Source organism: Protopterus annectens, chromosome 15.part0, assembly GCF_019279795.1.
Source record: "Protopterus annectens isolate FY-2018-M chromosome 15.part0, PAN1.0, whole genome shotgun sequence".
Lineage (NCBI taxonomy): Eukaryota > Metazoa > Chordata > Ceratodontiformes > Protopteridae > Protopterus > Protopterus annectens.
This window is the reverse complement of record NC_056749.1, coordinates 640,262,770-640,286,683: the sequence shown is the minus strand read 5'-3', so window position 1 is coordinate 640,286,683 and position 23,914 is coordinate 640,262,770. Positions and strand designations below refer to the sequence as shown.

The 23,914-nt window shown below is 41.8% G+C and overlaps 1 protein-coding gene across 1 annotated transcript in view; it reads left to right on the top strand.

Annotated features, from left to right (window-relative positions):
* The window catches only part of WDR44 (WD repeat domain 44), a 1,972,396-nt gene that overhangs the window by 1,318,370 nt on the left and 630,112 nt on the right, over positions 1-23,914 (top strand). The window contains 2 exon segments of the mRNA XM_044057470.1: positions 9,671-9,687; positions 20,132-20,180. Of these exon segments, the coding sequence (XP_043913405.1) occupies positions 9,671-9,687; positions 20,132-20,180 (66 nt within the window).

Genomic DNA, 23,914 nt, shown 5'->3' with positions numbered 1-23,914 from the left:
CTACTGTTACATGTAAATCTATTTTGGAGACAAAACTGTCCAAAACCGGGCACTGTGACAAAGGGCCTTTCCATCATGACCTTACAATAAGTGCAGCTCCCACATCTAGCCATCTTCCCCATTTGTTTAGTAAAGTTTGATCCTTCCAATAACACCTTAAAGCAAGGGGCTTTTTTATAGACCACCCAGGGTTTTGGTCCTACTAACTCCTGGTGTTCACTATCAACAGGTAAAGTAGACCAACCTCTTTCTACTATTTCTTTCAGGCCATCAGATTGGTTGGTAAAGGGCAGTACCAACCCATGCTTGAAGTCTCCCAATACACCCAAATCACCACTTTCTCCATTTCCAAACATGAGATTGGCCCCTTGCCCCTTCCCTAGAAGTGGAAAAAATTGTCCCAATGTCCTTTTTCGTGTTATCTCTCTGAAAATGTTATCAAAATCCTATCTGGGTTTCCACCTCTTTGGAACATGGATTTCAAGGTAGACATTTCTACCTGAAAATCATCGTTCCTGGACAGCATCCTAGCAATCCTGACACACTGTCCTTTGACTACTGACTTCTTCTGGTGTGTAGGGTGCATGCTGTCAAAAGGTAAATAAGAGTTGGAATAGCTAGGCGTTCTGTAAATGTTAAGAGTCAAATCCTTTCTTCAAAGCATTCTTTTTAAGGATAACATGAAGAAAATGCACTGTGTCCCCCTGTGCATCCATAGTGAAAGTAAGAAAATTGGTGGTAGAATGTAAATAGTCAAAGAATTTGCAGAATTTTGACTCTGTGTCAACCCAGAATAGGATCATGTCGTCCAAAAATTGGCCGTAAAATATCCAGCAATCATTAAATTCAAAATTAAGCACATATGTATTTTCCCATTGTGACAAGACTGTATTGGCAAAAATGAGGGCACAAGCTGCCCTCATAGCCACACCGGTGTTCTGTCTGAAAATCTGCCCCTCAAATATTTAATAGTCGTTAGTTAATACTATGTCCATCAAGTCTCTGAGAATGTCTATCCTATTGTTTCCTAAGTTTTTGTTAGTTCTAAGATATTCATAAAACCATTCTAATCCAGTGTCGTGAGGTATAACTGAGAAAAGGTCCTGGACATCTATAGTTACAAATGTCAGTTCTTCCCGATGTAAATAGTCAGTGACCCTAGTTAAAAAATCACGAGTCTTTTAGTAAGACTGGGTTCACGTTCCGTACCTTTTTGGTATAAAAGTCGATGTACTTGGCTATACTGAAAGTCTTAGCTTGAGCATCAACAGTAGGATGCAGTGGGGATCTTGTAAGGACTTGTGGACTGTCGGAATTCCAAAAATTGCAGTAAGGCTAGATCTATTTTTCAATGTACAATGTTCACCTCATTGATTGATGCTTCATCATAAGTATCTGACTATAAAAGATTAAACATCTTGTTAATATATTCATTAATAACCATGATTACCAGCCCACCTCCTTTATCAGGTTTCATTACTCTAATTTGTTTGTTTTTGATAATTTCCTTGAGGAAGGTGGATTCTGTTTCACTTAAATTTCTTTCTCCTATGTTGACCCTTTTGTTTTTTATAAATTCTCTCAAGTTGAATTCACATAATTTTTCAAACGTAAGCACTGTGTGGTGAAGTGGTGGATTGAATATGCTGGGTCTCTTCAAAAGGATAGTTCCGTTAGTACTTCTAGTGTCACTGTTCTTAAAGAAAACTAGGTTAATTTTCCTAACAAACAGTTTGAGTTGAAGCAAAACTTCCTCAATTTTGATGTTTGATGAGGGTACGAATGTCCGACACCATTCAAATAGGTTGGCCCAGGTTGTGTTCACCTCCAAACTACTGTAGTTAAAACTTCTAAAGTCACCAAGGTTATTCATGATGATAAAGTTAGATAAAAAAACACAGCAGTACCAGGCAAAGGTGCAAAGACAAAACCAAGAAGCAAAAAACACCAAATGATGCACCAGGAGGACTCCAATGAGTAGTTTTTAGCGTAGTCAAAATTTAATATTCACTGTTCGTCCAACAGACTTCTTCAGAAACTAAACATAAGAACTCAGTCAGTTAAACATTTAAATAATACAAACAATTAACACCAGCTAGTCAGCACATCACTCTCGTTAAAACTGATTACATTATTTTTAAATGCTGATTAGAAGCCATAGGACAAAATAAAATGCAGGCAGATAAACTGTTTAAGTATTCAAAACATTTTCATTAAAAACAATAAACTATTGCTGTAGAAAACAACCAAAACTAATATTTATTAATAGTCACTTTCCTGTTGTTTAAAAAACACAATGTTCACAGCGCCGTTAAGACCTGGGGAAATATAGGAGGCCAGCCTAAATTGCCACTCAGCCTTCCTGTGGGCCACAAGATTTTTAAAGTTGCCTTCTTTTTATGGCTTACCTAACCACCTCCAACACAGAAAAAGTAAATTTTTTCCAGTTCAACACAAGCAATAGAGTTTTCAGTTTTAATGAGAGTGATGTGCTGGCTGGCTTGTGTTAATTATTTGTATTATTTAAGTGTTTGACTGAGTTCTTATGTTTAGTTTCTGAAGAGGTCTGTTGGACGAATAGCGAATATTAAATTTTGACTACACTAAAAACTACATCTGATGTTGTAAATCTTTGTGCATACATTACAGATAGGACCTCGGTTCCGTCTTCGGAACCGATACAGATGTTTTCCAGCTCGTGCAAACCAAAAACACTCAGCTACGAACCTACCCACAATGCCCCTTTCCTAGATACTCCAGATCCCGTTTACCACATTCCTAGTCAGACGTGTTAGCTTTCTCTCTCAAAGCTAAGTAGTAAATTGTTGTTTTTATGACAGTTTTTCTTCTAAATTACTACATTTTTAGTCGTTAGCCTTTTTCTCACTGTCGCCTATAACCTAGGTCTGTTTCCTACTCTTTTCCTTGGTAATTTAATTTTTTACCCATTTTGTTACTGTCCTTCTCTCCTGTCTTTGACAGCTCTTCCCTTTTTACTAGTGGTATTTCTTAGCATAACATCACTGGTATTTTCTTCCTTATTTTTTTTTCTGTAGGATAGCATTGTTTCCTTACCATGTCAGACAAAGTTAAGTTGGGTTTTAAACAGTGTAACAAGTGTGGACGTAAGATGCCTATCTCAGATACACATTCAGTTGTGTCTGCTTTTTGGGCGTGGGTCATATTAAAGCTGATTGTGACATTTGTGCTAGTTTAAGTAATCGGACACTAGCAGAACGTAAGAATAAACTTATTTAAAAAGTTTACTCAAGACACCTTTCTCGGAGACTCTGTCTGGGTCACAGGTCTCACCCCCTCCTAAGACAAAAAAATATAAGGAAAAACTGAGTCACTTGGTTCCTGCATCTCTGTCAGTTATGGAACCCAGTCAGCTCCGTGCTTCGCCGGCGCCCTCTGCGCAGACCTCCTCAGCACCAGGATCTGTGTCCTTTCCCTCGCTGCCAACCATGGTATTCACTCCTATTTCGGTTTCAACCATTGCACCACTGACTTTGGTGCCGTCCTTGGTTCCGATAACTGTACATGCCTCGGCACCATTCCCGTGCACGGTGCCAGCTTTCTCCTCAGCTCCATGGGCTCCGATGACTGTACATGCCTCGGCACCATCCCCATTCACAGTGCCGACAGCTTCTTTGGCTCCATCAGCTCCAAAATTCGAATACCTGCCAAGGACAAGATATTCTCCAACTTACGACCCTTTCTTGGGGCAGAGGTTTAGTCCCTTTCTAGAAAGACCTGATTCCCCTTCAGCAGCCTCCTTTAGATCCAGTAGGAGTTTTTCTGAACTAGACCTAGTGCGGGTTGTGGACCAGCTTCTGGCAGCTAGGGGATTGCCCATTCCAGCTAGACCTTCCGTCCCTTCTGGCTCGGAATCTTTTACCTCATCTTTCCCTGCTTATCCTCCTCCAGCATCCACCCTGTTCCTGGTACCGATTACCACTTTGGTACATACTGTCTCTACTCCGACAGCAGTGTCTCCCCCGTCGGCAACGACCACCCTTACTACATCAGCTACGATGGAGCTAATGCTTTCTCAGAGCGGTGCTTGGACCATCCGTACCTTGGTACCTAATCCGGCGCCTATTTTCTCGTTGGCAACGTCTGTCTACGCCTCCAATGGCTTCCAGTTCACTTGGAACCCCTCAACTGGAGGTGGGCTCGAGTGGGCCTGCTGTACAGGTGATGGAAAAGGTCCTTCATTCCGAAGGCTTGCAGCCAGCTCCTAGGACACCAGTATCAGAAACCTCCCCTAGCATGCTCCTCTCCCAACCCGCTATGTCAAGTCCTCAGGTACGGGAGTCACAAGAACCCCCTGTGAAGGGAACCCCTTCTCCGGGGTCCTCCTCAGAAAATCTCACTGGAGAGCCACCCCAGAAGAAACAGTGCAAGAGGAAGCACCTTGACTCCCCGGAGGAATCTAGCACATAATACACTGATTGTGATGAGGGAGAAGGGTCCCCACATTCTCCCCCAGACAACATCTCATTCGGAGACATTCTCGAAATCCTCAAAGCGAGGGGAATGGAAGTCCTCTAACCCTTCTTCTGAGGAACTGGTGTTTCTGCAGGCATTCCGTGCCTGGCCATCTACTTCCTGGGTGACCCCACCAGCAGATGATCTTGTTAAACTAATTGTGCAGCATGCCTGGAAGGCCCCGGACAATGTAGAACCTGTCCCCCGGAGGCAGGACAAAATTTTATTTACACCTGAAGACCAGCCCCATTGTTCCAAGCAGCTGACAGTTGATTCTATGGTCATGGCAGTGGCCACCAATAGGGAACTGGCAGAAGATAGTTCCACTGTCCATCTTCCAAACAGGGAGTCAGATTAGGGAAGCGGACCTATGCGTCAGCGACCTTCACCATTCGGTCGCCGAATATTCTGGCACACTTCACTCACCTCCAAAGAGACCTAATTTTTGAAATGTCTTCCTCTTTGGTGGGGCTACTGTCAGATGAGGTGTGTTACACTGTCACCTCACAGCTAGCTACCCTTGAATCCATCTTGAACTCCTCGATGTGTTTGATATCTCACACCACCGAGGGGGCAGCTCGAGCTGCCGCATCTGGTGTTATGAGACATAATGCTTGGATGCGATTGTGTGACTTTGCAGACCCCTTTAAATCTTCCTTCATCAATGCACCTGTCGACGAATCTGCACTTTTTGGACCCAAGGTACAAGACACACTTCCACGTAGTGAGAAAAACAGAAAGACCTTGTCTGCTGTGGGCATACACTTTTCCATCCCCCAAAGGTCCTACTCCAGGAACCAGAAGGGAGGAAAGATTTGGTTCAAGAAATACCAAGGCTCCTTTCGTGACACTCGTGGTGAAGAATCCCCTCGGGGCAGAGGGAGCAACTCATATGGAAGATGCCCCTTTCGGGGTAGAGAGGGTTTGCATAACCAGGGAGCCAGATATTCTTTCTCCAGCAGACCCTACCAGCGCTCCTGAGCAGCAGCCCGATTGCTTTCCTCTGGAAGCAGTCGGGGGTTGTTTTTCTCTGCATCTACCAGCCTGGCATCTTATTACTGCCAATGTTTTGGTGCAGAGAATAATATCCAGAGGCTACTAAATACCATTCGACTCAACTCCCAGACCCGTCAAATGAATACCCGATGTACCACCCAATCAGAGGGAATTATCAGCCTTAGAAATAGAAAAACTGCTAAGAAAAAGAGTCATCCAACCAGTCCCACCGGAACAGACAGGATGCGGGTTTTACCCAAGGTTCTTTTTAGTGCCTAAAAAGACAGGGGATTGGAGACCAACCGTGGATCTCAGCCTACTGAACAAATTTATCAAACCTCAAAAATTCCGGATGGTCACAGTACAGTCCATTCTTCCCTTCCTAGGTATGGACAATTGGATGTGCTCTATAGACCTACAGGATGCGTACTACCACATAAAGATGGATCACTGTTCCCGGAGGTTTCTCCGCTACCAGCTGGGAGCCAATCACTATCAGTTCAGGGCACTGCCATTCGGTCTCTCGGCAGCCACCCCCTGAGTGTTTACCAAATGTATGGCAGTTGTGGGTAGCCCATCTTTGACTACAAGGACTCCAGGTTTTTACCTCTCTATATGACTGGCTCCTTACCGCTCTGACCAGGAATCTTCTAGTCCGCAGCCTATCTTACACTCAAGGTCTCGCTCTCCGCTTGAGGATTACAATCAACAAAGACAAATCTCAGATGTCCCCAACGAAGGCACTGGAATTTATTGGAGCGGTTTTCAACACAGCATACTGTCAAGCTTCTCTCCCCCCTCACAGGCTTTTGAAAATAAGACACCAAATTCAAGACCTTCTTCCTCACATGTTTGTACCAGCACATCTTGTACTGCAACTCTTGGGCTCCATGGCAGCTGCCATTACTTTAGTACCACTGGCAAGACTGCATATGAGTATCCTGCAGTGGCTCCTTTCCGCACAATGGTCATTGTTAAGCCACCCACTCAGCTACATGATACGCCTTACAAACCGTTGCAAGGAAGAAATGCTATAGAGGATGGAGCCACAAAAGAATCTTTGGTGTCGACCATTCTATCTTCCCCAACCCACGGTCATGGTGAACCACGTATGCTTCACTGTTAGGATGGAGGGGGGGGCATTTTCAGTGAAAGACTGTCCAAGGCACCTGGACCCCCATCGAGGCCAACTTGCACATAAATGTCCTGGAACTGAGGGCAGATGTTCTTTGTGTTTCACTGTTGCATCATTACATTTGGGTTATCCTGCTGGCAAGCTGCCGTCAAGTCGGCCTGAATTCCAAAGTCTTAGGTCCTGCATCGGTTGCTGTCGTCCTTTCCCTGACGTCAGGTCATCAGGGGTATAAAAGATGCAGCCGACGCCATTTTCTTCAGTCTTTCTTGCAGCACAGTGCCCGAAGCAGAAGCAGTTCGCAAGTGCCAGTAGGCCGACTCCTGAGATTTTCGTGTTCGAATTTCAGATCCGAAGTCTTCATTAAAAGCTAAGTACCCCGTTGGGGAAACTTTTTTCTTGCTCCAGTCTGATGTCAGAAAAGGTTAATAATTGTATTTCTTGTGGGAAGTAAATACCTCATAAGGACCTTCATTCTTACTGTATTCCTTGGTTAGGCCCTGACCACGATATAGCTATTTGTCAGTTTTGTGCTAGATTTAACCAACGCACTATTAAGTGTCGGTACGATTTTGCATTAAGCTATTTTGGCCTAAGATTTAATTATACAGTGTCGTCAGATAGCCATCCGACAACCGGAGTTCACAAAAAAACGCAAAGAAAAGGACAGGCTACCAAGGTCCAAAACCGACGACGAGGCTTCTCCTAAGCCATTCGCCGGTTCTCAGTGAGGCGCTTTCGCAGCCCCTGACACCCGCTACTTTAGAGTCGCAGGCCGCTACCGACACCCACGTGGAGTCGGCAAGGCCGCTAGAAGCTCAAAGTATTGGAGCCTCAGAGACTATTCCCTCAGATGGGTCCGGAGCCGCTGAGCAGGAATCTGCTTCTGAGGGTGTATTCAGACCTAAACAATTATACATTAAAACGACTTCACCTTCAAAGGCAAAGACTAAAGCACCTTTAAAGACAAAGAAACAAGTTCAACAGCCTCATGGACAGGCCTCCATGCCCAAAAAACAGATGCTCAAAATGTCTGAAGACCTAATTAGCTTGATCAGGGGTTCCCATCCCCCTCCTGATAAGAGGCCTAGGCAAGAGACAGACTATGAATCTTCAGATCAGGTTTCCATTTCTTCTGATTCCTCTTCTGATCAGGAATATTCTCTACCTCCGTTTGAGGATTCGGATGCTGAAGAATCTATTCCTTCAGCTTCTCCTCCTGAGGACTACTCTTTTGGGGAAACCTTGCATACCATGAGGGAGCATTTCCACTGGGAGAGCCAAGATTTTTCATAATCTAAGAAAAGACTCAGAGACTTCCTTTTACTACCTCAACACAGGCCTCTAGCTATTCCCCCTGTGTTAGACATTGTAGATGATGTGTTTTCAGAGTCTAGTCTGACCCCTGACTCCTTACCTCCAGTTCCTGTAAAGCCGGACAGATACTACAGGATCCCTGACTCTCACAAATTCCTTTTCAGAAACTCTGCTGCAGACCCAGAAACTATTTCTCAGGGTCCCACGGGGGTCAAGGCTTCCACTGCAAAAAACTCTATCCCCTCTGACAGAGACTCTAGGGCACTAGACAGATGGGGAAAAAAGATTTACACATCTGCTACCTTGGCTATAAGGGCCTTAAATTGCCAGTTTCATATGCTCAGATATCAGCAATATATCATGACACTGCTTAAACAGAAAATGTTGATAAATTCTGAATGTGCAGAAAACAAAGAAATGCAGGATTTATTGCATGCAGCTGAACAAGTTGGAAAGCATACTTTGCAATGTGGTTTTGATTCTCTAGAGGCCTCCTGCAGGGCCGCCGTTACGGGTTCTGTCATTAGGAGGCATGCTTAGTTAAAGGAACAAAATCTGCCTGATCATGTCAAAGGAAAATTATTAGATGCTCCATTACAGCATGATACCCTGTTTGGTGTTAAGGCAGAAGATGTGTTAAAGAAAATGGAGGACAATGCTAAATCTATGCAAACGGTCAAGGAATTCTTACAGGTACAACCTCCTAGGTGTAACAGACACTGGCCTACAAAGAATTGGTCATTTCCAGTGTCAGACAGACCTCAAAGGGGCAGATCCAGATGCCGTAGAGGCAGATCCCAGCCACAAGGGGTTCGTACAGGTCTAAGCAATGGGGTGCTTCTACCTCCAAAAGCGGAGAGGACAAATCACAACCATACAGGAAACAGACCCAATGACTCCCCCCTGCCTGTACCAAGCACTTAACTTCTGGCAGCACCCTTAGGGGGAAAACTAGCACTTTTTTCTCGAAATTGGCGCATTATTACCCAGGACAAATGGATTCTAGCTACAAGTTTCACTTCCATACCCTGCCAAGGACAAATGGTTGGCCAGACCTGCCAAAAATCAATGGGCAGAGGCTCAGAAACAAGTTGCATCTCTCATGCACATGGGGGCTATTCAACAAGTGCCACAGCAAGAGCAGGGACAAAGATTTTACTCAGGACTGTTCTTGGTACCCAGAAAGGGCAAAGCATGGAGACCAATTCTGGACCTATCTATTCAAAACACTTATCTGGATATACCCAAATTCAAGATGTTGACCTTACAGTAGCTTCTGCCCATGCTGGGCAGCAAGGCTTGGCTCGTGACTTTGGACCTAAAAGAGGCATACCTGCATGTCCCAGTCAGGCAATCATGCACAAGGTACCTCAGATTCAAGGCTGGCTCAAAGCATTACCAATTCTTTGCACTGCCCTTTGGCTTATCTATTGCGCCCAGGGTCTTCACAAAGTGCCTGGCACCAGTAATTGCTTTCTACAGACAAAGAGGAATACAAATATATCCTTACTTGGACGACTGCCTCATTCAAGCACAGAACAAGGACATTCTACTACAGCATCTGGCATTTGTGAAGAAACTTTTAACATGCCTATGGTACACAGTCAACGAAAAGAAATCAAAACTAGTACCCTCACAAGAGATAATATTCCTGGGTGCAAGCTTAAATACAACTGCCCAGATGGCTTATCTCACGCCAGACAAAGGCAACTGACTACCTATTTCAAGGAAATGGCAACAAAGGCCCAGTTATCTGCAAGACAAATTCTGCAGACTTTGGGCTTCATGGCATCCTGCATCCTACTAATTCCATATGCAAGATTGCATATGAGGAAACTTCAATGGTACCTAAAAAGTGTCTGGACACAACATTGCCACAGCCTGGAAACAATGATTTCTCTCATTCCCTGCCTGCAACAGGAGTTTCGATGGTGGGCAAAGGCTTGTCACCAAAACAAGAGACAGCCATTCTCAATACCCCCAGCCAGGAAGAACCTTGCGACGGATGCATCAGATTATGCCTGGGGGGCCCACATGGCAGGAAGAGGTATTCAGGGCATCTGGTCCGCAAACCAAATGCATCTACATATCAATCAAAAGGAGATGCTTAGCTGTTCAAAATGCCCTGATGGCCTTCAAGGACCTAATTCATCCTGGACAACTTCTGATAAAGACAGACAACACCACGGTCATGTGGTACATAAACAAGCAGGGGGGCATTCACTCTTACCCCCTTTGCAGACTAGCCATGGCTTTATGGGACACAACATTGACTTACCAGGTTCATCTGCAGGCGCAATTCCTGCCAGGAAAGGAAAATACTCTGGCAGACGAACTAAGCAGAAACCTCATGGATCCCCACGTGTGGCACCTGGATCCACAAGTCTTCAGCATGATGATAAAGAAATGGGGACGCCCGGACATAGATCTGTTTGCCTCCCCTCACAACAATCAACTAAAAAGATTCTGCAGAAGGACTTATCACAGACAAGCATGGAAAGTGGATGCCTTATCTTTCAGCTGGACAAACCTATCAGTATATGCCTTTCCTCCACTGCCTCTCCTCCCCAAAGTACTCCTAAAGGTCAGACAGGAGAAACCAGAAATTATTCTGTTTGCCCCAGACTGGACACACCAGTACTGGTATCCAGTCTTAAGGAACTTGTCTCAATGCCCAGCCTGGACCTTGCCTCAAACACCTCATCTACTGTCCCAACAAAACAGTCAGATTCTGCACAGCCAACTCAGGACCCTAAACTTGGCAACATGGCGGATAATGTAGCCATACAAAGCACACCTCTCAGTAAAGCTGTGATGGATGTCATTTTAGAAGTCAGAAGGACTAGTACTAGAAAATCCTATGCTGAAAAATGGAAGAGATTTTGTGCTTGGAACCAAGCTCAAGGAACTGATACAGCTGTCCCAAATATTCCTCAGATTTTGCAATACATAACTGAGATGCTGGACAAAGGCCTACCTTTCTCATCAATTAAAATCCATGCCTCTGCCATTTCAGCTCATTGCAATACAGAGCCACCACTCTTTTCTCATCCTTTATTAAGGCAGTACCTCAGAGGAGCCAAAAATGTAAGGCCTGCAAGGAGAACACCAATACCTGCATGGGACCTCAATTATGTCTTGGAAAAACTCACCTTACTTCCTTTTGAGCCAGCTGCTACTGCAGATATAAAGTTTTTATCTTGGAAAACAGCTCTGCTCCTAGCAATAACTTCTGCACGACGAGTGTCAGAGCTACAGGCTCTCATAGCTGTGGAACCCTTTATCATTTTTTTTATCCGGACAGGGTCTCTATGAGGACAAACCATACATTTATGCCTAAGGTAGTATCCAGTGTAGCCCTTAACCAAACTATTAATTTGCCAACATTTTATCGAAATCCACAGAACAAGGGGGAGAAAATTCTGCATTCTTTGGACATACACAGACAACTTAGAGTCTTCTTGGATAAAACTAAAGTTTTCAGAAAGACAGAACAATTACTAGTGGCATATGCTGCAGGATCACAAGGAAAGGCTATCTTCAAGTAGACTATTTCAAAGTGGATAGGTCAGTGCATTCGTTTCTGCTACTCTCAGCATGGCAAACCTGTGCCTAAGGACATTAGGCCACATTCAACAAGAGCTGCAGCCACTTCTGCAGCCTTTCTCAGAAAAGTACCAACCAAAGACATTTTAGAGGCTGCTACTTGGAGTTCAGTGCATACCTTTACAAAACATTACAATCTGCCACTTTACTCTAAATCCAGGGCAGGCTTTGCCACTGCAGTTCTGCAGGGCCTCATAGCCACCCCTAATGCTATTTAGTTCCATCCTCCCATCCATAGCTTTGGGAATCTACCCAAATGTAATGACTGCAAAAGTGAAATACGAAGAACATAGTACAGTTGTATACACTTACCATAAATGTAGATGTTCGAGTGTATTCACTGTTGCAGTCCAGGTTACACACCCACCATCCTCCTTATTTCTGCTGGAACTTATCTTTCCTTCTCTGATCTATACAACCCATGTGATGTATTTGCTTATAGATGAAGGTAAAGTTTATTTTGATGCATGTATGTGTTACTTACATATATTTAGCATGCCCTTTTGGGGGCACGTGACATCTGGGGCAAGAAAAACTGAAGAAAATGGCGTCAGCTGCATCTTTTATACCCCTGACGACCTGACGTTAGGGAAGGGGCGACAGCAACCGACGCAGGACTCAAGACGTTGGAATTCAGGCCGACTGAGGGCAGCCTGCCAGCAGGATAACCCAAATGTAATGACTGCAACAGTGAATACACTCGAACATCTACATTTATGGTAAGTGTACACAACTGTACTTACTCTTAGCGTTGCAAGCTTTTCATGCATCCCTACCCTCGGGGACCATTGCAATTCAGTCAGACAACTTGTCAGTCATCTGGTATATCAACAAGCAAGTCAGAACCAGATCTTACACCCTGTGTCGGGAAGCCATGAGGATTTGGCACTGGGCAATAGCTTCCAATCACTTTCTTATAGCAATGCACATTCCCATGAGTTCCAACCTTATTGCGGACAATCTGAGCAGGAACATCCTGATACCTCACGAGTGGTCCCTTAACCTTGTAATAGCAGATCTAATCTTCCAACATTGGGGCAAGCCTTGCTGCGACCTGTTCGCTCTTCCCCCCCAACTACAAATGCAGGAGCTATTTTGCCTTGATCCCCCCCTCATGGGGAACCACCAAGGGACACTCTAATGCACGATTGGCCCCCCGGGTCTTCTGTATGCCTTTCCCCCATTTCCCCTCATTCCAAAATTTCTCCAGAAAGCTCAGAGGTTGAAAAGTAAAGTGATCCTCATTGCTCCCTATTGGCCACGTCAAGTCTGGTTCCCGTTTCTATGGCCTTATCTGATTTCACAGCCCTGTGGATCCTGGATCTTTCCCAGGACCTGTTATCCCATCCTCAGGGATTGATTCATCCGAACCTGCAGTGTCTCAAGCTCACAGCTTGGTTCCTCCACTTCTAATGATTGCCAGGCTGCCTGACATCCCATCTCCTGTTCGTGAAATTCTTCTGGCCTCACACAAACCTTCCACTAGAAAGGTTTATTCTAGTAAATGGACTAGGTTCTCTATTTGACCAAAGACCAGAATTTAGATCCTTTCTCTATGCCTGTTCAAAATATACTATAATACCTGACTACTCTTCTACATGCAGGAGCCTCAGCTTCAATGACCACTGTACATTTAGCAGCTATCACCAATTTTCATAATGGTCTTGATAATTCTTCAGTTATGTCACACCACTTATGCAATACCTTTTTGAAGGGAGTATTACATGTTAAACCTCTGGTCAAGCCTCCCTTATCACCCTGGGACTTGACTCTGGTGCTTCAGTCTCTCACGGGCTCTCCCTTCGAGCCCTTTGATTCATGTGATTTGAAATTTTTGTCATGGAAAACCATACTTCTAGTAGCACTCACCTTGGCGAGAAGAGTATCTGAGCTGCAGGCCTCGAGTGTCGAGTCCTTACTTGATCTTCCACACAGATAGGATGTCCCTTCGTACTGACCCTTCTTTCTTGCCCAAGGTCATTTCTGTTTTTTCCATAACCAATCTATTGACCTGCCTGTTTTTGTTCCCAAGGCATTCTAATAGAGGGGAGTACCTTTTGCACACCCTTGATGTGCACCGGCAACTTCGTTGGTATTTGGACAGGACTAAATCTTTCAGGAAAACAGACCAATTGTTTGTGGCCTTTGCAGGACCCAGATTGGGTAAACCTGTTTCCAAAGTGACTTTATCCTCTTGGCGTAGAAATGTCATTACCTTTATCTACCAACAGAATAAGCTACCCTTACCTTCCAGAATAAATGCTCATTCTACCAGATCTATGGCTACTTCTTTAGTTTTTTATTCTAGAGCCTCTATGGATGATGTATGCGCAGCAGCCACTTGGACAAGACCTTATACCTTCATATTTCATTACAAATTGGATTTGGCCTACAGGGGACGAGCATCTTTTGGTTCTATGGTGTTCAGGAATATCCTTCCTTAGGGCCACCCAGGACTCAAGTAGCTGGGGACTCGGTCCTGTCTGTAATGTATGAATAAAGATTTACAACATCAGATAAAGAAGTTATGTCTTACCATAACGTTCCATCTGTGTTGTAGATCTTTTGTCATTCATTACTTCCCTCCCTCCTTCCCCCTGCCTGGATTCCTGGTGGACTTTAGGAACTCCTGGTTAGGGTATTTGCTCAGACAGAACCTTCTACTTTTTTTCCTATTACTACACCTTTTATCTAGGGTGGGCAAACTTGATCTGGAGTATCTAGGAGAGGAGCATTGTGGGTAGGTTCTTAGCTGAGAGTTTTTGGCTTGCGCGAGCTGGAAAATGGCCGTATCAGTTCCGAGGACAGAACCAAGGTCCTATCCGTAATGAATGAACAAAAATCTACAACACAGATGGAACGTTATGGTAAGACATAACTTCTTTTTATTGGAGTCCTCCTGGTGCATCATTTGGTGTTTTTTGCTTCATGAAAAAGTTAGTATCTAATTCCATCACCTGTTCTGATTCCCCCTTCTCGGGCCATTCGACCATGCTCCACCCCTCTGTCTCCCCCTCCCTCGATGGTATGTTGCCATATACCCTCCTTGTTCCACTGTCATCCCTTGATTCATATTGTTCTGCTCCCTGTCCCTCAGTCTCTGAGAGCGTCTCAGTGGGGGGGGGGCCCTAAAGGGCTATCTTGTTCACTAAAGCTGGTGTTCAGTTCATCAAATTGTACATTAACATTGTTAAATACTGTTTGACTATTATTGACCATGTTAGAATTTCTGTTCTCTGTAATAGGGGTGGTGGGTATGCAGTCCCCTTTTGGTACTCTAAACAGTCCCTTTCAAGTTTCAGAGAGAAACAGACTACTATTTGCAGGCATTAAGAACAATGTGGAGGGAGGTTACCCAGAAATTTACAGTAAAAGCAAGAGCAATGGGTTTCATAAAAAAGAACTTACAGTTGTGTGTATATATGCTACCAATACATGTAACTCCATATGAATTACAGGAGTCAATTCTGGGCACATTGTTGGTGCTGTGAAGGGCACTTTTGGCTAACATCAAAGAATGAAACTAATTTCATGAACCGTAATCATATTCTGACTTAATAATAGGGGCTATTCCCATCATGGTATAAAAATCCAAAACACTTGGAAAAATTAAACCAACAGAAAGTACCACACATGAAAGTCATAAGATAAATTAAATTTTTAGTGTAGCAAGTGGTCTTGTGTCTGATATCAAAGGATTTGTGACTGTAGATAGAAGTACATGTTTAGCTTTACAAATGGAAGACCAGCCACTGCTGTTGCTGACAGGGCAAACATGCAAGTAATGTCTGCATCTTGCATCTTTTTTGTAACCAGTGAATATTTAAAATATGAAAGCTTTTGGGTGGCATATCTTTCCCTCCTAAATGCAAAATTATACCTAGATGGTAATGGAGGAGAAAAACATATCAGCTGTTAAGGACAAAATATATTAATAATGCTATTGATTTTATATGTTTTAGTCCAAATGTTGCAACAAATCAAAGACCAGTTATGTTATATTTTGGTTGTCTGGTTTTATAGGATAGCAAGGCTTGCCTAGGTTTATCTCCAGCTTTTTTTGTAGCTACCAAACCTTGTTGATAGTCATATACTTTGCTGAGAAATTTGTTCAGAAGCTTTTCAGATTGCTTGGTTATAGTTGGTTATGATTACATATTCTACAAATCCATTAAAACTGTGAGGAGAGAATGGTTTTGATAATGAACCTGGTTTAGCAACTATTGACACATAATAGTACATTTCTTGTGGAAGGTTTCTGGAACAAAATTGTTTTAACTGACCTATCCGATTTGGTCTCATAAATATCCAAAAAAATCAGTAGTGTGGAGGCTGCATTTAAAAGTTGCTGAAATTGTTATTACAGAGGTATTTCACAAACCATGACAACTCCTTAAGATCCCCTCTCCACAGCAGCCAACAGTTGACAGGAAACCTAAGCCACGTCACAGTAATTGGAAAAAAATGTTTTTATTTCTACATTTTTTATATAACACACACACAATGCGTCCTGTTAGATTGTAACTATTTAAGTAATGAGCAGATGAACCTAATACTGGAATTTATCGAGACAGTATTAAGGAACAACTACATGTATTTTTGTGGTGAACATTACAAACAAGAAAAAGGAGTTGTTATGGGGGCTGCATGCACCCCCCTTGTATGCCAATTTAGTTTTATATTAGTAGGAGAAAACTACATATTTGAAACATGGTACCAAAATATAGTATTGTATACTAGATTTTTGGATGACATTTATCTGTTTTGGAAGGGTTCAGATTTACAGTTAGACCAGTTTGTGGAGTGTATTGGCAGTACGACTCCTTTTTTGAAATTTACATCTAATTCATCCAAAGAAAGCATTAATTACTTGGACGTAACTATATATAAGGATTTAAAAAAATAAATTCCAGTCAAGAGTATATAGGAAACCCACTCATTCTAATGCTTATCTACACTATGACAGTGAACATCCCTACATCCAGAAAAAAGGCATAGTCAAAGGTCAGTTGATCAAGGCCTCCAGAATGTGCAGCGAGAAGACCATATTTCTAGAGGAAATTAATTTAATGAAAACATTTTTTAAAGAAAGAGGGTATCCCTTTTCCTTGATAAACCAGTCCATGAGAGAGGTGAAGAAAGACAGAAGGGGGAAATATAAACCGATTTTAGGGAAGGAGATGGTCATTGCTAATGGCAAAAAAGATGAATTGGCAGCCTCTTATGATCTGGCGTTTATTCATACACACACCGCTTTCTCAACTGATGTTGAGAATATTATTAAGTGATATTAGAAGGTATTGACTACCAACCCTGAGATCAGTAAATATATTCCCCTGATGCCCACCTTTATCAAGAAAAGAGACATGAATATGAAAGGAATGCTTGAATGTCAGAATACAGGGAATGGGATAGAGAGGTCTCAGAAGAGGCCAGGTACATATAAATGCGTGTTTTGCAACCAATGTGGAAATATTTTGGAACAAGATAGCATAAATCACCCTGCTAGGAATTTCGAAATGAAGGCTAGGGAACATTTTAATTGCAATAGCAAGAGAGTGTGGTATACATTAGTATTTGTGAAAAATGTACCAGCTTCTATATAGGCAAGACAGAGAGACCCTTGAGAAGATGTATATATGAACACATGTACGAGGTTCAAGTACAGAAGGACACTAATGCATTGTATAGGCACCAAAAGGAATGTATAGATAGTAGATTTAAGTTCTGTGTTTTAGAACAAGTGAAACAGGGCCTAAGGGGTGGATTGTGGGCAGCCCTGTTGGAATATAAAGAGCTATACTGGCAACTAAAACTGGATGCAACAAGAATACTAGGGTTAAATGACCACTTAAGTATTAATAGTGTCCTTAAGTTAAGGACAGCAAAGCTATAATACACTGAAGTCCACATTAATTTGTAGCAGAAATCTGCAACTGTATTATAATGAATATATTTTGATTAACAAGAAATGTTAATATGTATGTAAAGGTTGTGCCTGTAGGCATGATTGCACATTTTTAGTGTATTTTAGGTAAGGAGATTTAACTAGATAAATAATTTAAAATTATGGAATGAGAGTTTTTAGAATTTGAACTCTGTGACATCATGTCAATTAATATTAATGATATGATGCTATTGGGGGAAATATGTATGAGCAGTATAAAAAGGGTGACTATTTTAAGCATTAATTGTTCTGATAAAGCTCAGGCGATTCCTGGGTGAAAGCGCTTAACTTGTATTTTATGGTTTTATTTGAACCTACGGTCTTTTCATCAGTTTTGAATTGTGTTTGGTCATCAAAAGTGGAGGTTCGTGATTCTACAGTGGTGTTTTGTTTCCTTGAATTGTTACCGAAATTGTTATTACAGAGGTATTTCACAAACTGTGTCCATGACAACTCCTTAAGATCACCTCTCCACAGCAGCCAACAGTTGACAGGAAACCTAAGCCACATCGCAATAATTGGAAAAAAATCTATTTTTTCTACATTTTTTATATAACACACACACACACACACACATATATATATATATATATATATATATATATATATATATATATATATATATGTGTGTGTGTGTGTATATATATATATATATATATATCTCACCTAATGTCCTGAAAACCCATATATAAATTAGTTCTGCTACAAGCGCATGAAGACACTGTCTTGAATCCAGGGTCTTGAACTTCTTGTTGCTTACACAGGCTGCTGCTTGCTCTCAAACTCAAATATCAAATCAGGCAAGCAGCTGCAGCACATTGGCAGAACACATTATTCCAAGCTTGAGTAAGGTACGTATGGTAGCTGTGAAGATGGAGTGAGGGGAATGCGGATTATGGCAGCGATCGAGAAGGAGATTTAGGGTTAAGGAGCAGGAGTGGAGTTTTGAGGTTAGTGAGGGACGTTTAGGTTTAGGGAGTGATCAGGGAGTTTAGGGCTAGGGAGGGAGACTGGAGTCTTAGGTTTAGGAAATGATCAAGGTTAGGGAGGAGGAGTAGAGTTTTAGGGTTTCGGATTGAGGATTCTGGTTAGGAACTGGATAGGTGTTTTAAGGTTAGCGCTAGGTCTTTGGTATGGATATGCAGTTCTATAGCGTGAGGTGAGGGGAGTAGTTAAGTAAAATCTGGCTAGAGGGAATTATGACACTTGCATTTTCGAGCAGGTGGCAGCAAGTGTGTCATACTTTATCAGCATGAGAGCACTTGTAGTACGCCTAAATAAATCATTACACGTGGGAACAAATTTTGTGCCCGTCACTGTGCCCTTAAATTTTAAGTAACAAGTTACTAGAATAAAAAAAAAGTATTCTTTTTTAATACATGTAGTAACAATGCCTGTAAAAACTTTTCAAAGGCATCCCGGTACAGTTTACTCTCAGACAGTATTTTACAGCATGATTATTAATTAGCCTCTACCAGACACATGACATAGTGTGACCCATTTTTGTATTTTAGTTAAAAGGTAGAACCATTGGTTGCTAGATTTCAACCACTCTCAGCTTTATATAGGAGTGATCCAGTCATAATCCATTCATTAACTGATGTAGTCACAAATTGATGTATATGACCCTTATAAAATTTGTTGTAGGTTTAACTGGATTGTCATGTTGAATCTGGTCTCATTTAATTGCTTTAATGCTTCTGTATCATATTTTGCCCAGTTCCAGATTGCTGTAGCACCACCCTTGTCAGTTTGTATAATAACAGTGATAGAATAATTCTTTAGTTCTCATAAAGCCTGTTTTAAGCCCATTTTAAGTTAGAGCCAAAGTTCACAAAAGACTCACCAGTGAATTTAACTCCTTAACAGACTTTTCAAAAACCTTCACTGTAGGGAGATAATGGTTGAAAATTAGAGTTGGTGAATCCACACTGCTGCCTTTAATCAAAATCCCTAGCATCTCTATGACAAGAACATTTCTGATATAATAATCTGCTAAATCGCATTGTATCCATTACTGTTTGATAGTGACACAGCATTTAAACCTTTATTTAGTAATGACAACGTTTGAATTAAGCTCTTTTTCTCTTAGATTAACCAGTAAATTATCAGAGTTCAATTGTCTTGTGCCCTCTTCAGTTTGATTGTGGCCCTGCCCATGTCCATGATTCTTGTACTTTATATACCCTTGTTTGTATCTAAAGAGGTGATCTAGGAACCATCAGTTAGCCTTTTTGGGCTGGGTGAGGTTTTAGTGGATTCATTATCCTTATTAGAGAAGTAGAAGGAATCGAAGATGATGTCAGAATTTCTCAAAATGGATCTAGATGGAGATCTTTTTTATTTTAGATATCTGTTTCCCTCCTGAATTAGTGACATTTTTAATTAAAAAGCATATGGAATCGGATATCTAAACGTTATTAGTTGTCCATAACATTGACAGTAGAAATCCAGATGAAGATTAAAGTGGTCTTTAGTTGTACAAGAATCTGTAGAAAAACTGTTGGAAGTGACCAGTTAATTTACTGTCACATTAGTCTTCATGGTATAATTATAGCTGTTATTGAAATAGTGTCGCTATCAGTGACAGTCATAAGAACACAGCATGCATTCGTTTTTTTTCTGATCATTGAAAAGAGTTCAACTTTTATTCCATTCAGCTTCTCTGAATTGTTCAGAAGCTTAGCGGTTAGAAATCAAAGCACATTTTCTTGCTTTTTTTCTTTTAGTCCACCTCCCAACTTCTGATGATTACATCTGTAATGAAAATTGAAAATGAAAAGTCTAGTTTTTAAGCCAGGGTGAGAAAACTCCAGCTCCTGTTAGAAGAAAGCAAAAATAATCTTCCGGTTCCAGTGATTACCTGAATGTAAAAGAAGCATTTGCATGCCAGAAGCAGTTTGCCAGGCATATGCTTACAGTTTATTTTGTCTCTTAAAGTAGGCATTTGCAATTACAAATGAAGCATTTGTCAAGAGATATACACAGAAAAGTAATATGGGTAAACATAATGCAGATAACTTTGATAAATTATCACTTAACATTTAAAATATATTATTGTTTTTGCATATTTATCTAAATGAAATCAGAATTTATTTTTGAGAGTATAGATTGCTGTCTTGAACACTAGAAATGTTTTTGTACAACATCAAAAGTACAGACCCCGAAATGTGTGTAAATGAAACTCCTGCGTCTTTTAAGTTTGACAGGCTATTATATTTTTTAACAGTACGGTTTGTATGGTGTACTTCCTTGTAATTTGTTTTCTGTCACTGACTTTCCGGTATTAATGCTGAATTCCATCATTAGTGCAGATCAACATTTGACACTTAACAGATGCTTGTTTTTCCCTTTTGTCTGGCTTGCCCTTTACTTTATATTTCATTGCCCAAGCAAGATGGCCAGGAGAGGAGGGATTTCAGCTTTAGAATTACTTAGGAGCACACCAACTGGATGGAAATGTTCCACTTCCCACAAAGCTGCTGTTAGTATTTACGTCTCAAGCCTGGAAATGTTTTAAGTCTGGTTGTAGGCCAACCAGTATGATCCCAGATCTTTTTCATTATGCTATGTCTTTTCTCTACATATTTATGTATTTTTTTTTCTTTGTCCTCATCGCTCTTCAGAGTAATTCACTGCTTTTTGTTTCCTAATTTGAATCTTGCCATGCCCTTTACAGTGACTTATGCCTTTTGTTTTTTGTTCCCTGCATCCTGTTTTGGATCCCCTGCTCTGTGTTGTTGGGTTTTGGGAGTACCCATGACCATACCTGCCAAATGCAAGTAAGGTTCATTGTCAAACAAGAAAATGTTTTTAGTATGCATGTACCTCTTGTATTCACAAGGGTACTAAGAGCACAGTTGACTAGATTAAGTAGACTTAATACAGAAGATGAGATTTTTAGACAACAGGCAGAAGATATGAGGCATGAATTTTATGAAAGTGGATATGATTTAGGAAAGGTGAAAGGTTTATGAGGAAGGCTGTGATCAAAGACATAGTATTAAACCTATATTCTTGGATAGTAATGTTAATGTACTATTAACACAGAAGAGCAAAATAGATAAAATAAGGTATTTACTTATAATATAAAAACTGCTGAAGTAAAGAAAATTATAGAAAGAAATTGGACAATTTTGATGGCAATGCCTGAGTTACAACAATGTTATGGTGATAGACCATTTTTTGCTTACAGAAATCAAAATAATTCCATTTTTTGCTTACAGAAATCAAAATAATTTAAAGAGAAGGTTGTGCTACAAGGACTTTAAACAAATTGGCAGCATAAAAAATGATGTTCATCGTGTTTCACTGTTGCAATCATTACACTTGGGTTATCCTGCTGGCAGGCTACCCGCAGTCGACCCGAGTTCCAAAGTCTAGGTCCGGCGTCGGTTGCTGTCGCCTCTTCCCTGACGTCAGTGCGCCAGGAGTATAAAAGATGCAACCAACACCATTTTCTTCAGTCTTTATTGCCGTGCGGTGCCCGAAGCAGAAGCAGTTCGCAAGTGCCAGTCGGCCGACTCCTGAGATTTTTGAAATTGAGTTTCAGAACCGAAGTCTTCAATAAAGCTAAGTACCCCATTGGGGAAACTTTTTCTTGCTCCAGACCGATGTCAGTAAAAGTTAACAATTGTATTTCTTGTGGGAAGCAAATACCTCATAAGGACTTTCACTCTTACTGTATTCCGTGCCTAGGCCCTGACCACGACGTTACTAGTTGTCGGTTTTGCGCTAGATTTAACAAACGCACTATTAAACGTCGGTTTGATTTTGCATTACATTACTTTGGCTGAAGGTTTAACTATATAATGTCGTCGGAACAACCGACGACCAGAATTCATAAAAAATGCAAAGACAAGGAAAAGGACAGGCATCCGAGGTCCAAAACCGATGAAGCCTCTTCTAGGCCAGTCGCCGGTTCACCGGTTCTCAGTGAGGCACTTTCGTGGCCCCCGACACCCACTACCTCAGAGCCACAGGCTGTATCCGGCTCCCACGTGGAGACAACTAGGCCTCTGGATACTCAAGGTATTGGGCCTACAGAAAATATTCCCTCAGATGAGTCCGGAGCCGCTGAACAGGCGTCTGCTTCTGAGGGTGTTTTTAGACCTTCACAGCTTACTATTAATTCCTCTGCAGCAGCCAAAGTACAGTCAACGACACCATTAAAGACAAGGAAACAAGTACAGCATTCTCCTGGACAGTCATCTATGCCAAAGAAACAGATGCTTAAAATGGCCGAAGACTTAATTACTTTGATCAGGGGTTCCCAAACCCCTCCTGATAAAAAGCCTAGGCAAGACACTGGCTATGATTCCTCTGACCAGGTTTCTATTTCCTCTGATTCCTCTTCAGATCAGGGCTATTCTCTTCCTCCGTATGAGGACTCTGATGCTGAAGAATCTATACCTTCAGCCTCTTCACCTGAGGATTACTCTTTTGGGGAAACTCTGCACACCATGAGGGAACATTTCTACTGGGAGAGCCAGGATTATTCAGAATCCAAGAAAAGGCTCAGAGATGTTCTTTTACTACCTCAGCACAGGCCCATAGCTATCCCCCCTGTGCTTGATATTGTTGTTGATGTTTTCTCCGAATCCAGTCTGTCTCCTGATTCTTTACCCCCTGCACCAGTCAAGCCAGACAAGGTATTACACGGTCCCTGACTCTCATAAATTTCTTTATAAAAACCCTGTTGCTGACCCTGAAACAATTTCTCAGGGTCCCAAAGGGATTAAGGCTTCCACTGCTAAAAACCTTGCTCCCTCTGATAGGGATTCTAGAGCTCTGGATATATGGGGGAAAAAGTTTACACTTCTGCTACTTTAGCTGTAAGGGCTTTAAACTTCCAGTTTCACATGCTTAAATATCAACAGTACCTCATGTCTTTGTTAAAACAGAAAATGCTTACAAATGCAGAAAATCCTGACAATAAGGAAATGCAGGAATTATTGCATGCAGCTGAACAAGTGGGAAAGCATACTCTGCAATGTGGTTTTGATTCATTAGAGGCTTCTTGCAGAGCCGTAGTTACAGGCTCTGTCATTCGAAGGCATGCTTGGTTGAAAGAACAAAGTTTACCTGAACATGTTAAAGTAAAATTATTGGATGCTCCACTACAGCATGATACTTTGTTTAGTGTTAAGGCAGAAGAGGCGTTAAAGAAAATGGAGGATAAAGCAAAATCTATGCAGACAGTAAAGGATTTCTTACAGGTTCAACCACCTAGGTTTAGTAGAAACTGGCCTTCAAAAAATTGGTCCTTTCAGGTGTCAGACAGGCCACAAAGAGGCAGATACAGATGCCCAAGAGGCAGATCTCAGCCCCAAGGCTCCTACAGACTTAAACAATGGGGTGCTTCTGCCCCCAAAAGAGGGGAAGACAAATTACAACCTTACTTGAAACAGTCCCAATGACTT